General features: G+C 51.8%; 1 protein-coding gene and 1 pseudogene across 1 annotated transcript; one reads left to right on the forward strand and one right to left on the reverse strand.

The window, feature by feature from the left end:
• The first annotated feature begins 1665 nt into the window (after positions 1 to 1665).
• On the forward strand, positions 1666 to 9708 carry LOC119326371 (annotated as a pseudogene).
• Positions 9709 to 13692: 3984 nt separating this feature from the next.
• On the reverse strand, positions 13693 to 14073 carry LOC119323072 (RING-H2 finger protein ATL60-like). The gene has a single exon (XM_037596649.1). It carries the CDS (start codon positions 14071 to 14073, stop codon positions 13693 to 13695), a length of 381 nt encoding a protein of 126 aa, XP_037452546.1.
• Positions 14074 to 14840: the final 767 nt, after the last annotated feature.

Genomic DNA, 14840 nt, shown 5'->3' on the forward strand with positions numbered 1-14840 from the left:
GGAACTTGTCACCAGAGATGTTGCCGTTCGCAGCCACGATGAACAAAGATCAAACAGTCATGCAAGGGCGCTTCCCAAAAATCTGATCACCCTCTCCCATACTGGATCACAAGAGGCGGGGGTTCATAGGCCTGTTGTCTCACTCTGCAGTGTACACCGAAAAGCGAGATGGGAAAGTAGCAAGCTGCGCAAAGCTTGGAACCATGAGTCAGGCGCGTAGGATATGAAGTGTGTCTTGTCTTGAAAGAGGAGCAATCTGTTATAGGCGATGTGAGTTGCAACTGACCCCTCGGCAATCGAAGAAAAACGGCCGCCCACTAGAGAGAGGAAGATAAACCCACTAGAAGCAAAACGTTTCGACTTCTTTTTCTTGTGTGACAAAACTTAACGCAACACACACTCATTTCGTAGGTCCTACTACGGCTCGGCTCGGCTCGACTCGATCACGAAACACAACGCGCGTGCGAGGCAGGCGGCGAAGGAGGAACACATGTATATGCGCTCTCTTATCAAGCTCTTAGTGGTATGTGGAACAACTGACCTTGTAAGTTGGTCTCACACATCCACCACTAGTGTGGTGAGACTAAACTTTCCACCCCCTTGTCATTCATGAATAGCCACATGGGCCTCTGCAATCTTTCTATGAATTCTTAGATAAAATAAATGGGCTGAAGCCCAAGAATTCCAACAACATTGGAGGCGGACGAGATGGGAATGGTGCCGCAAGAGAGAGGACTGAGGCGAGAGTAGAGCGCCAGGCTTTTACAGGCCGCTGCAAACACCATTAAGGAGGCAGTGGGGAGCCGGCAGGCGGCCAGCGACAGGAGATCATAGGGCGCATCTCCCGGTGTGAAACGATGCGTCGACCTACGCGCATGCCTCTCATGTGCTCATGCAGCTTCTTCCGGCCTGCTAGGAGATGATTTGGCATGGCGACCATCCATTAGGCCACGACGGGAATGCAAGGGCTCGGGCATGGCATTAATGGTGTGCTGCCCGTTGCCGGTGGTGCATGGGAGGACACGCGGTTTCAAAACCAGGCCGCGACGCACGGAGGAAAAACTGAAACTTCTCTCCTATGCTGGCGGTTGGGCATGGAGCGAGCTCTGCACTGGATGACTTTGTTAGGGGCGTGTTTGGTTGTCTGCATGGTGGTTGGTAGACTGCATATGGATGGAATCTTTTAATTTGCATGGTGTTTGGTTACTTGACTCGAACAATCGCCTGCATCGCATGATGTTTAAAGCACTTCAGGGGCATGCTGAGGAGGAATGGTCGAATTGACAGTTTCCACTCATGCAGGCTCACATGAGCCACGATATGAGAAAGATTCTCTCCTTTTTCGTGCCAGATTGCATGCTCTTCTCACAATGCATAAGGGAAGCCGTCGCTACCAAACGTGCGATCGTGCATGCTGTGAGGCAACACCAACGACCATGCAGGCAACCAAACAACATGACTACTTCGTTTTTTGCACTGTTTTTCTGCAATCAGGCCCTGGTCAGCCTGGCTCGTTTTCCTCATACAGCCTGGTCCAATGGCTGCAGGCAACCAAACACGTCCTACATGTTGGAGTTGCCCTAAGCTTGGAGTTAAAAAATAACATATATAGTTGGTGTTGCGTTTTTTGCTCTCACCTCCTCCCTTGTCTGTTGCTCCAGGCAGCAACTGCAATCAGTCGCTCACACCAAGCCTGCAGTACAAGCGCAAGAGCACTTGTGCACTTGCTTCTTGAACATGCCCACAAGAAGTGCAACCGTGCAAGGAGATCTCCATTATACCCTCCCACTGGCCACTGCCACTAGCCTCAAGAGTGCAAGGAGAATATATACTGCTCCTCCATTGCTCATCACTTCTCGTGCAGTAGATCACTTGCTGTGACAGGGTTAGCCATGGCCGCAAGGAGGGCCGCTTCCTCCTTCCTCTCGCGCCGCGGCCTCCTCGCGAAGCCTCCCGCCGATTCTCTTCTCGGAGCAGGTGACCACAGCCTCATGCTTGGATCTTGGATTTCTGCACCGCCTTGCTTTAGGTCTTGACTTCTGTTTCTCCGTTGGTGGTGCTTGATCTTCACTTTCCATGATACTGAATCAACTAGACATGCTTGAACCATAACGTGGCTGGCACTGTCCTCTGTCGTTAGAGTGGTCACGACATTCGATCATCACTGGCTAATCGTCAAGAGCACTGCATTCTCGGATGCGTTAGGACTTTTTTGTGTTTCGTTTGTGCCTCGGAATCGATTGGTTCATCTTTGAGCGAAGATGCATGATTGGGGTCACTGTGTTGTTGCACATGACGATCTCTGCACATTTTGGCTCATAAAGTTCCTTGGCGTTCTCTATTGAGGTAATAGCACCAGGAGTCTCACAACTTGTCCTAGATGTGACGATCTGGTTCAAAACTTACAAAAGCCAACTATTGAGTCCCACAACTTGCATCCAATGTGCAAATTTAGTCCGAGCCAATCAGACGACGACAAGTGGAGCCTAGTCAGCAGAGCCGGTCAGCGCAGCACATTTTTCAATTACCCCCCTGGCCTTAGCACAAATAAACCCGCACTACACCACCTGAGTTTAACTGCGTCGCCGCCATTGCCGCCGCGGAGTCCCGGTGGGTCATCGCCTCCTCCTCTCCCTGCAGCCTCTGCTCGGCGTGTCGTACCTGCGGGCGAGGAAGAACTACATCCTGCACCTCGCCCCGAGGGGCGGCCCCGTCGACTCCGTCGAGGAGTGGCACCGCTCCTTCCTCCCGCGGACGGCCGCGCTCGAATCGGAGCCCGAGGCGGGCGGCGGCGCCGAGGACCACGGCCCGCGCATCATTTACTCCTACAACCACGTGTTCACCGGCTTCGCCGCGCGGCTCACGGAGGAGGAGGCCGAGGCGCTGCGGACCACAGAGGGCTGCCTCAGGCTGTACGACCCCATCGCCATCGCGGCGTTCCAGGCCATGGAGCGCGGCATCTTCGTCAGCTGCGCGGCGGGGAATGCGGGTCCGGACCCGGGCTCCGTCGGCAACGGGGCGCCTTGGATGCTCACCGTCGCGGCCGGCACCATGGACCACGCCATACGCACCACCGTGAGGCTCGGAAACGGCGAGGAGTTCGACGGCGAGTCCCTGTTCCAGCCAGGCAACAACTCCGCCGCAAAGCCGCTTCCGCTTATGTACCCCGCCGCCGACGGCTCCGACACAAGCCGCGATTGCAGCGTGCTGCGCGGAGCCGAGGTGAGCGACAAGGTGGTGCTCTGCGAGAGCAGAGGCCTGAACGGCCGCATCGAGGCTGGCCAGACCGTGTCCGCGTACGGCGGCGTGGGCATGATCGTGATGAACAGAGCAGCCGAGGGGGTACACCACCTTCGCTGACCCACATGTCCTCCCTGCCTCGCACCTGAGCTGCGATGCCGGGACCAAGATCGCGGCCTACATCAACTCCACGGCCAACCCGACGGCGAGCATCGCGTTCAAGGGCACAGTCATGGGCGCGCTGCCGGCGCCGGCCGTTACTTTCTTCTCGTCCCGAGGTCCGAGCAAGGCCAGCCCGGGCATCCTGAAGCCGGACATCACGGGGCCCGGCATGAACATACTCGCGGCGTGGGCGCCGAGCGAGTCGCACACGGAGTTCTCCGACGGGGGCGTCGGCCTCTCTTTCTTCGTGGAGTCTGGCACGTCCATGTCGACGCCGCACCTGAACGGCATCGCCGCACTCATCAAGAGCCTGCACCCGGACTGGTCACCGGCGGCGATCAAATCCTCCATCATGACGACGTCGGACGCAGTGGACCGCACCGGCGTGCCCCTCAAGGACGAGCAGTACCGCCTCGCCACCTTCTACGCCATGGGCGCGGGCTACGTCAACCCCGCGCCCGCCTTTGACCCGGCCTAGTCTACGGCCTCCACGCCGACGACTACCTCCCCTACCTCTGCGGCCTCGGCATCGGCGACGAGGGCGTCACCGAGATCGCCCACCGCCCGGTCACCTGCGCCAGCCTCAAGGCCACCACCGAGGCAGAGCTGAACTACCCGTCCCTCATCGTCAACCTGTTGGCCCAGCCGATCACAGTCAACCGCACGGTGACCAACGTCGGGAAGCCGAACTCGGTGTACACCGCCGTGGTGGACATGCCCAAAGACGTGTCGGTGACTGTGCAGCCGCCGATGCTGCGGTTCGCGGAGGCCAAGGAGAAGCAGAGCTTCACGGTGACGGTGCGGTGGGCGGGACTGCCGAGCGTCGCCGGCGCCGAGGGCAACCTGAAGTGGGTCTTCGACGACCACATCGTGCGGAGCCCCATCGTGGTTCCGCCCAAGGCCGCGTAGTAATTCTGCGGCCGGCAGCATGTATAGCTAGCTAGCATCGGTAGGCTGCTGCGCTTCGGTGGTTTTGCGCAGGCTGCATGCAAACTGGAGCGATTTTGTTCTGTAAATAGCGCGAATCAATAAAAATGTGTCTCCAGAACATCTTGTCCTCCGAAAATAGAGGGAATCCATGTATGTGTTTACTTTTTTTATCTGAGGGTCGAGATTTGCAATGAACTGCATGACTAGTTGGCTACGCTCACTGCATGCATGATGGTGGATCATGCAAATATCGGAAACGCCAAGGACAAATTATTTCCTCCTTAGCACAAAGGTGAGTGAGTGGAGCAGGATATTCCAGGAATATACCATGCAGTCAAACTCAGGTGGTGTTGTGCGGGTTTATTTGTGCTAAGTCCAGGGGGGTAATTGCAAAAAGTACGGTGCTGACCAGGTGGAGTGGACTGTGCTGACTTGGCTCCACTTGTCGTCGTCTGATTGGGTAGGACCAAAATTGCACATTGGCTGCAAGTTGTGTGACTCAATAGTTGCCTTTTGCAAGTTTGGGACCAAATCATCACATCCAAAACAAGTTCTGGGACTCCTGGTGCTATTACCTCTTCTCTATTTCTCTTTCTCATGATTGGGGTCACTGTTTTGTGTGGTTCTTTTGGTATGACCAATGAAGTCACCGATGACACCAAAGTTTGCTGGAGCTTTCCTCCCAAAGTGGGGCTGGAGATGAGGTTTCCCGTCTCTCTGTTCAATCCTTATCGAAAAACTAGGATGAGCCAAAAGTTGTTGGGCCGCGCGCAGTACGTTTTCCCCGTTTTGTTTGTTTCCAACTCCGGTGCCATGATGTGATGCATCTCCCCTGAGAAGATCACACCCCCACCGTGCGTCAACAGACAAGCAAGTTGCCCGATGATGCGTGCACATGCACGGTGTTGCTTATTCTGAAGTGTACTCGTGTGACAGTTAAAAGAAAATGATTCACCGATGCGTACGTTAACTTTCTAGAACACCTGAATAATTTCTGTAGAGTACGGAGTAAAAAAGATTCACTAGCACACTTGTTAATTTTCGGATCTGAATACTTGAGTAACTTCATGGAGTAACTTTCTGATCTGAATACTTGTGTGCCTACAGACAATGCACGGCGCTTGTTGCTAGGAGCAGTTGACAGGTTCAGCACCGCACCGGCAGCCGCCGCCGACGAGCAGCCGATCAAACCCCCCGTGGAGGTCAAGTACACGCAGCTCCTCATCAACGGCAACTTCGTCGATGCAGCATCTGGTACGTACATGCATGACTCGAATCGCATGAACTGCACCGGGTCACCACAAAGACATGCTGCCTCCCCGTAGCGCACCAAAATTTGCACCGTTTTTCTCCAGGGAGGACGTTCCCGACGGTGGACCCCCGCACCGGCGAGGTCATCGCCCGCGTGGCCGAGGGGGACGCCGAGGACATCGAGCGCGCCGTCGCCGCCGCCCGCAGGGCCTACGACGAGGGTCCCTGGCCGAGGATGACCGCCTACGTACGAGTTTGTTCACGGCCGGTGTACCTTAGCTACAGAGGCAGGATAGCTCATGTCTTGGAATGATGGTACGCGTGTGGGGATGCAGGAGCGGTGCCGGGTGCTGCTGCGGTTCGCGGACCTGATGGAGCGGCACAACGACGAGATCGCGGCGCTGGAGTCGTGGGACGGCGGGAAGCCGCTGGAGCAGTCCGCCGGCGGGGAGGTGCCGATGGCGACGCGGTGCATGCGGTACTACGCCGGGTGGGCGGACAAGTTCCACGGCATGGTGGTGCCGGCCGACGGCCCGCACCACGTGCAGGTGCTGCGCGAGCCCATCGGCGTCGCCGGCCAGATCATCCCCTGGAACTTCCCGCTGCTCATGTTCGCCTGGAAGGTCGGCCCGGCGCTCGCCTGCGGCAACGCCGTCGTGCTCAAGACCGCCGAGCAGACGCCGCTCTCCGCGCTCTACGTCGCCAGCCTCCTCCACGAGGCCGGCCTCCCGGACGGCGTCCTCAACGTCGTCCCCGGCTTCGGCCCCACGGCCGGCGCCGCGCTGTGCAGCCACATGGGCGTCGACAAGGTGACCGATTGTTTTACCTGAGCTTGGATTGGAACGGCTTCGTGTTTAAAGAGCATTTTGCTTATAGCTCGCGTTCACCGGATCGACTGGCACGGGCAAGATTATTCTTGAACTGGCGGCGAGGAGCAACTTGAAGCCGGTGACGCTGGAGCTCGGCGGCAAGTCTCCGTTCATCGTCATGGACGACGCCGATGTCGACCAGGCCGTCGAGCTCGCGCACCGGCCGCTCTTCTTCAACCAGGTCTTCTGTCCATCTCAAGCATTGTACGAACGGTTGTTGCACGCTGGTACACCAGGGCCCTGAAATCTCTGTCCCAACTCGTGGCAGGGGCAATGCTGCTGCGCTGGGTCTCGGACGTTCGTGCACGAGAGCGTGTACGACGAGTTCGTGGAGAAGTCCAAGGCTCGCGCCCAGAGGCGTGTCGTCGGCGACCCCTTCAAGAAAGGTGTTGAGCAGGGACCTCAGGTACGTTACGTACACACCCATACGTTCAGGGATGCACGCATCTCAGCCGTACGTGTCGATCCTAATCCGTGACACTGATGAAACCGTCTCTTTTGGTGGATCAGATCGATGGCCAGCAGTTCAAGAAGATCCTGGGCTACGTCAAGTCGGGCGTCGACAGCGGCGCCACCCTCGTGACCGGCGGCGACAGGGTAGGCAGCAGGGGTTTGGAAAAAGTCCAAAATAAACCTTAAAGTTGTAGACGGAAACTAAATCAGACCCTGAACTTTGAATCCCGGAAATTGGCACTCTGAACTTGTAATCCCGGTCTATTTTGAACCCTAGACCTGTTTGGCACATTGGGAAGACTACAATCCCGGCCTGGATTCCAGCTACTCTCGCGGACTAGAATTTGGGCCGGCCCACTATAACACAACAAGAATTCGTGAGGTTTAAAAAATGTTCACACATTTCTAAAATTGTTCAAAAATTAAAAATGTTTCTGTTTTCTATTTTTTGCACAAATTCAATTCGTTTTGTGTTTTTAAAAACTGTTTGGAGTTTCGTGTTTCACACAAAATCAACTCTATTGGCATTTTAAAAAACTGTTCGTGATTTTAAAAAAATCACATTTATCAAAAAATATTTAGAATTCCAACAGTTTTTCACATGCTATGAAAAATATTTTGTATTTCCAAAATTGTGTCACATTTTTTATATACTGTTTTTGGAATTTCGTAAATTATTTCATAAAGAAAATGTTTCGGATTGTTGGTAGTGGATTCGACTGGCGAGTCCACCAGACATGAAGTGAGTTTTTTTCCTTAACACGCGACGTAAAAATTATTTCTTTCTTTCTCTTAATGGGGGACGTAATAATTCCAAAACAAAGAAACATGTTGTGGAGTCGAACTTGGGACCTGGTAGCCACTACACCAGACGACTATGACTGATATAGTCAGAGGCCTGAAATATTTAATCAGAAACCAAAACGTCGAACTTTGAAAACATCTTTTAGGGGCAAACAATTATTGAAAACGTATTTATTTATGAAATCTTTGAACATTTTATAAAGTGCGAAAACTTTTTGAGAATTTTGAATACTTTTAAAAAACCAACAACTTTGAAAAAGCGAACACCTTTATAAACATTTTTTGAAACCTGGGCAAAAATTTAAAGAGCAAACAATTTTTGAAACATAAATTTTTTTCTGCAACCTGAACCAAATTTAAAAGTGTGGACACATTTTGATACATAAACATTTTCTGAAACCTGAAAATATTTTGTGACATCTCAAAAAGATCACAAGTTTTAAAAAATGTATGGGCCAATCCAAATGTTTATACAATGTATAATAATATTTGTGTGATTCAAAAAAATGTTTTATTCATTCAAAAAATGTAACATTTCAAGAATGATCACGAGTTCCAAAAATTGTGTTTGTGACATTTTTAAAAGAATGTGTTTACAATGTAAAAAAATGTTTGCGTTATGTAAAAAAATGTGTCATAACCTTAACAGAATATATGTGGCATGTCCTTGAAAAAAGTGTATGCAAGTTTAAAAATGTCGAACCATGTAAAAGAGTGTTGTGTAGTTTTATAAAAAATTTATTGTCATTAAGAAAATGTAAAACATGTAGTTGAAAAAATATTACCATGTATTCAAAAAGTTTTGAAAACATGTAATTTATAAATGTACATGATGTATTTGAAAATATCAAAAGTTTATCCAAAAATATTTAATGTGTGTGTTTAAAATGTACATTGGGTACTGAGAAAAATTAGACATGTGTAAAGATGAAAAATGAAAAGAAAGCAAAAAAGGAAGAAACTAAGAAGAACCAGATTAGAATTCTCAAAAAAAAAAAAGAAGAACCAGATTAGTGCGCGTCCCCGAGCAACTGCGCTACTGGGCCGGCCCAATTCAGCAAATCTCGACTATGTTCTGTCAAGGTTTAAAATAGACCGGGATTAGAGAGTTTGGTGTGCTGATTCCAGGGATTGAGAGTTGGGAGTTTGATTTAGCTTTCACCTACAAATTGAAGGTTTGTTTTGGACTTTTTCCCGGGGGTTTCTACATCCAGCCGACGGTCTTTGCAGACGTGGAGGTAACAAACGTTTTTCAGATGTATGTACCGCTTCTCACCATACACATCCCACTACTCTCAGTGCTGATCAATTCTGCGTCCGTTTCGTTCTCTCAGGATGAGATGAAGATCGCTCAGGAGGAGATATTCGGGCCCATCTAGTCCATCCTCAAGTTCAGGTACCGTCAGCTAGCTGCTAAGTAATACTCCCTAAACATTGTGACCACCATTCACTGACGGTGCGAGATGGGGTTCTGGTGTGCAGGGAGGTGGGGGAGGTGGTGAGGAGGGCGAACGCGACGCGGTACGGGCTGGCGGCGGGGGTGTTCACGAGGAGCCTGGACACGGCCAACGCGGTGGCGCGGGCGCTGAGGGTGGGGACGGTGTGGGTCAACTGCTACGACGTGTTCGACGCGGCCATCCCCTTCGGCTGGTACAAGATGAGCGGCGTGGGGCGGGAGAAGGGCGCCTACAGCCTCGGCAACTACCTCCAGACCAAGGCCGTCGTCGCGCCCCTCACGGACCCCGCCTGGTTGTAGCGGCGAAACATATCATCGTCGTCCTCCGGCAATGCCCATAGGATAGGAGGCGGAAAGGACACCGACAACAACGCCGGCGAACTCTGAACTTAAGCCTGCCTTTGAATAAACGGTGTTGTCAGCTTCCGGCTTACTTCAAAATTGTTTTGGCGCTGCCCGCTTGGACCTGATCGGCGGCCCGTGCAGAGCCTTATCTTGCTTGGATGGCATTGCTATACTTGCCCTCTACTTTAAATTTGTTGTATATACAAGGGAGTATTCCCACCGTCTTTGAAAAAGTGTACTTTCAACTTTGTTGAAAATCGATTTTTTCTTTATGTTTGACCGTATTTATACAATAATGCATCAACATTTATGCCGTTAAAGTAGGGGCATTAGATTCATGATAAAATATATTTTTCATCATATACCTATTTGGTTTCACAAATATTGATATATTTTTGCACAAACTCAATCAAACTTTGAGATAATTTGATCCTCCAACAAAGTTGGAAGTACGACGGAGGGAGTACGTGACAAGCTTTGTCAGTTGACCACCCGGAAGAACTAGGAAGCACATGCCGGTTCTACGACCGCGCACGATGGCGTGGGGACGCGGTCAATGGCCGTACAGAGCATACGCCATGCCATCGGCGATGCGACAGAATGGCCGCGTCCACGACGGTAGTGAAGGCATGGCGGCACTATGTGGTATTGGTCGTGTGTGGAGTTATTAGCTCTCACGGCAGGATGCGCAACGCACGGCGAGGAACTATATGCGTCGACGCGATGCACGATGCTGACTGCGGTGTTGGACTCTCTCCAAGATACGGATCAACACCGGGAGGGGGAGGGAGGTAGAAGAGGAAGGAATACGGGTTGGAGACAGGAAGGAGACCCATGGCAGTCGACGGTCGGGATTGGTGAAGGCTGAGAGGGAGTGGTGTCGGATACATACGGAGTGGTCGGAAGGTTTTGAAAGGAAAACATGGAGTGGACGAAATTTAAGGGGCAGCGTCAAAGACAACACATGTCGGTCCTAAAATAAGCTAGTCAGTATTAACAACACATCACTGACCGGCCCACCTAGCAACCTGTCTGTGAAAACAATAACCTAATTTTAGGCATCCGTGATATCCGCCTAACTGAGCCTAATTGATATCTGCCTAACTAAGCCTCTAGGGCTCCATGACGGAAACGCCTCAGACGACCCGTTAGCGATGACCCTCATCTATGATGACGGTCCTGGGTCGGTCAGTAATGAGGGATCAATGTTAGTTTCTATTAGTGACATGTGGGTGGTTCTCCGCGGCCGTTATGTTGGCCCTGAGTTGCAAAGAGTTTCACTTTTGCTTACAAACTTCAGCCCTCTCTCCCCTGTTGACGGTGGTGTTGTTTTATCGAAAAAGGCTTCCGCCCCCCTTTATAAATAAAGCACTCAGTCAAACCGATACATGATGATGAAGGTCCTCTTACAAAGCAGATCAAGAAGAAACAAGTTTATGAAAGAATTCACGCTCTATCACAAAGCAATCTAGACTACCGAAGATTCGCCTCCAAATGGTGGTGTTGCTTTCAAAGAAGCGTATTCCGTGCCCCATAATAATGCACAACAATAAAACATCAAAGCATGAAACATTCGATTTGGTCCCCAGTGGGCTAGAAGTATAACCATCCAACCACCCATTAAATCTCAATTGTCTCTTCCCATTTAAGAAAAATAAATAGGACCGTGCTACAAATTTGATGTTAGTTTTTCTGTGCTTTACCAAGCTGCCACGAGGAGTACAACCCATAGCAACCTAACGACGCTATTCTGGGAGGACCGATGGTTAGATGGAATGCGGATCCAGGAACTTGCTCCGTCGTTATATAGCAGGATCCCGCCACGGATTAGATCATCCAAACTGGTCGGCCAGGCTATGGAGCATGGATCATGGGCGATGGATATTAGCCCGAACCTTGGACCGGAGGCACTATAGGAGTTCCTCTTGCTCTCGCAGAGATTTGTCACTTGGGAGCCAACTGAGAATGTGCCAGGTGAGATTGCATGGTCCTGGGGGGCCAACGGGCAGTTCTCGGTACGGTCGTCATGTGCAGCTAGATTTTGGGGTAGGGAAGTGATACCTACGACAGATCTCATCTGGAAGTCGCGGGCTCCCTTGCAATGCAGATTCTTTACTTGGTTGGCTCTCCATGATAGATGTTGGACTTCGGATCATCTAGCACGGAGAGGACTACCGCACCAGGACGGATACCCCTTTTGCGATCAGGAGGAGGAAATGATAACCATCTGCTACTGACACGTGTGTTCGCCAGGACAGTGTGGGTCGGACGGAGTGGACGCCATCCCAACATGACTCTCTTGCTTCATGGATGTGCAGTAAACAAGGACCTAACAACATGAGCAGGAAGGACCTACATGTCGGGTGGTAGGTGCGACATATGCCAATGGATGGCTAATCATTGTGGGAGCCAGTAAGACATCGTCGGTGTCTGGAAACGGGATAAGGCAAAGACATGCACGTCGGCGAATCTTACCCAGGTTCGGGGCTCTCCTAGGAGATAACACCCCTAGTCCTGCTCTACGGGGTCTCCGCATGATCACTAAATCAATAAGTGGCTACAAGAGGCTCCTTGAGTTGTTCGGCTAGATGAAGAAGAAGGGCAAGGCTAGCTCTCCTCTTCTCTCTATGGGGTGTGTGTAGTTCTCATGGATCAACCCTTTGCATGGGTGCCCTGGGGGGGTTTATATAGACCTACCCCCAAGGGTACAATGGTAATCCAGCTGGATGTGGGTCCAGTCCGTCAGTGTCTATGGTCGCCGGCTTCTCCGCCGACCGCTGGGGCCCGCCGACTGGTGGGTCCCGCTGGCTGCCGGCCTCTTGGTCGACAGGCTGGGACCACCGCCCGGTGGCCTTGTCGGCTGCTAGTTACTGTAGCCTCGCTCTTGGTGACGATGGCTTTGTCGGGGTTAGCATGGCTACAGTACCGCCGCCTGGCGAGCATTCACTGTAGCATTACCCCGTCTCATCTGCTTAATGGTGCACAAACTTCTAGGGCAAGGGCAGGCCGGCTGTTGGGAGTCGGCCTCCCCCCGTGCCGACTGGTCAGGTCCGGCCGCCCTTTGGTGGCTCTCTGGCGGGAGGGGCCCGCCGCCTGCGGGCCGTACTGACAGCCTGTCGTGGGCGACGTCACGGTCAACGTGGCAACAATGCTGCGTCGGACGAGGGATGGTCGCCCGGTACGACGCACTGTGGCCACGCTCGCTCTAGGATTCGGGGGTGGCAGGCTTCACTGTAGCCACGCCCTGTCTTATCGTCGTTATGTGGGTGCAAACTTTGAGGGTGTAAGTCAGGCCGCCTGCTAGGAGTTTGCCACTCTGGTGGCCGCCTGCTAGGAGTCGCTCTACTTCGGGAGGGCTTGTTGAGCCTTGCCGCCTTCCAGCAGCCGGCCACTGGGACAGCCGGCCAGGAGAAGGCGGCCCTTCATCTTGGATGTTTGAGGGCCCAATCGGCCCGATGTTTTTGAAGAGCCAGGGGGAGCCGGTTAGACTACCCGTGGTCATTTACTCCGACACTATACACCATCTTTGTGTTACCAATTTGGGAGCTGTGGAAGCACACAATGCCATCGACTTCGAGGGTGCACGGCCGTCGATCGAGCAGTTGCTACGTAGAGTAAGATTAGAGAGTTTGGTGTGGTCGTCGGCCGGCCTACTGAAAGGGAATGTAAACCCCTTGTTCAGTACGGTAGCAAGGTGGGAGAGTCCTGAGGAGTAGCGTGTCTTGATGTTCTTGTAAACTATAGTAAAGACATATTCAGTTTTTTTTCTCAGGATTTGCCCAAGCGCGCGATACATAGTTTGCCATCAAAAAAAGTGTTCGATCTGCGAGGCATTTCTGAATAAATAAGCATCAAGATCAAACGAGAAATCTTCAGCGGTGCCGTCCATGAACAGCACCAAACTATGCACAGACAGGCCATGAGCGTGGCCTCGTGATTTGCCACGATGTTTAGTCAGAAATCCTCCCAAGAGCATCTAAATCAACAAGATTACTATATACAGTACTCCCTCTATAAACTGCATTTAGATTATTAAAATAGTGATCTAAACGTCTTATATTAGTTTACGGAGGGAGTACATCACAAATGTAGAAACGCTGTATTACCACTCATTTACACAGCACAAAAGAGAAACCTACCAAACATCTGCAAGCACTGCATCCAACTACCCAACAACGGGCATCAGGCTGCAGCGACCTCCACGACGACCTCGGCGGCCACCGCGCCGACCACCTCGGCGCGGCAGATGGGGCACAGGCGGCTCTTGCGCAGCCACGAGCCGACGCACTCGGCGTGGAACCCGTGCTCGCACCGCGGCAGCACCATGCAACGGTCGCCAGCCATGAACGCCTCCAGGCACACCGCGCACTCGCCGGCGCCGCCTTCTTTGAAGTCGTGGCACGGCAGCTCGCCGAGCTCTTCGGCAGTAAGGCCTGCGTCTTCCTCCACGTGCTCGGCGACGCGGGCGGTGATGCCCCGCCGCAGCACCCAGAGGACTACGAGGATATGAACAACGAGCATCAGCGTGATGCCTGCCGCGAGCAGGACGGTCGAGAGCACCATGCGCGCTGAATGCTTTGGCTCTGGAGGTGCCGTACGCTTGTGAGGTACAAAGGGGCTGTTTGGTTCTAGGACTAGCATTGCCACACCTTGCCACACATTTTTGCCAAGCTTGTCTAAGGTTAGTTCATCAAAATGAAAGCCATAAGTTGGCAAGCCTAAAGGAATCTTGCCATACTTTTTGTGTGTATGCCATGTGGGGTCCAAGTATAGCTTGCCTAAGGTGTGGCATAAACCAAACACTCACCTAAGTTGATCAAACTTGCCTAATCTTAGTTGTGGCAATTTTTAGCTAAGTTAGTCACAAACCAAACAGCCCCAAAAACTAGCGCAGCGAAGCCGCTGACTAAATATCAGAAAACTTCCGAGCGAGCTCTGACTTTCCAGTGAGGTGTGTTATTGGCCAAGCGCTACAGGTTAGACAAGTTGCGACGTGCGACTTCAAGTTCATGATGTCATTACCACATAGTCAGTTCGTCACTAATACTAGGATATATATGATAATAAATCCATGTCCGGTTTCATAGGCAGTGCATATCCATGCCCCTGGTTTTGCAGCCTCTATGGTTGCAGGTAGTGGTTAGCGTACGTTACGCGGTGTTCATGGCCTGTTTGTGACGCTGAAAGTTTACAGAGAACAGTTTTAATTTGTGACTTATTCGGAATAAAAGTTTGAATTTGTGACTTTTCTTTGGAGTAGTTAACTTTCTAAGATTCTGAATCAAGAAGCATATTCTTTCTATCAAACTGTCCTGATCCTATGGTTTTTT

The sequence above is a fragment of the Triticum dicoccoides genome, chromosome 6B (assembly GCF_002162155.2).
Source record: "Triticum dicoccoides isolate Atlit2015 ecotype Zavitan chromosome 6B, WEW_v2.0, whole genome shotgun sequence".
NCBI classification, from domain to species: domain Eukaryota; kingdom Viridiplantae; phylum Streptophyta; class Magnoliopsida; order Poales; family Poaceae; genus Triticum; species Triticum dicoccoides.

Excerpts from the sequence above, each read along its gene's own strand:
- LOC119323072 (XM_037596649.1), bottom strand. The coding sequence starts at position 14,073 with ATGGTGCTCTCGACCGTCCTGCTCGCGGCAGGCATCACGCTGATGCTC.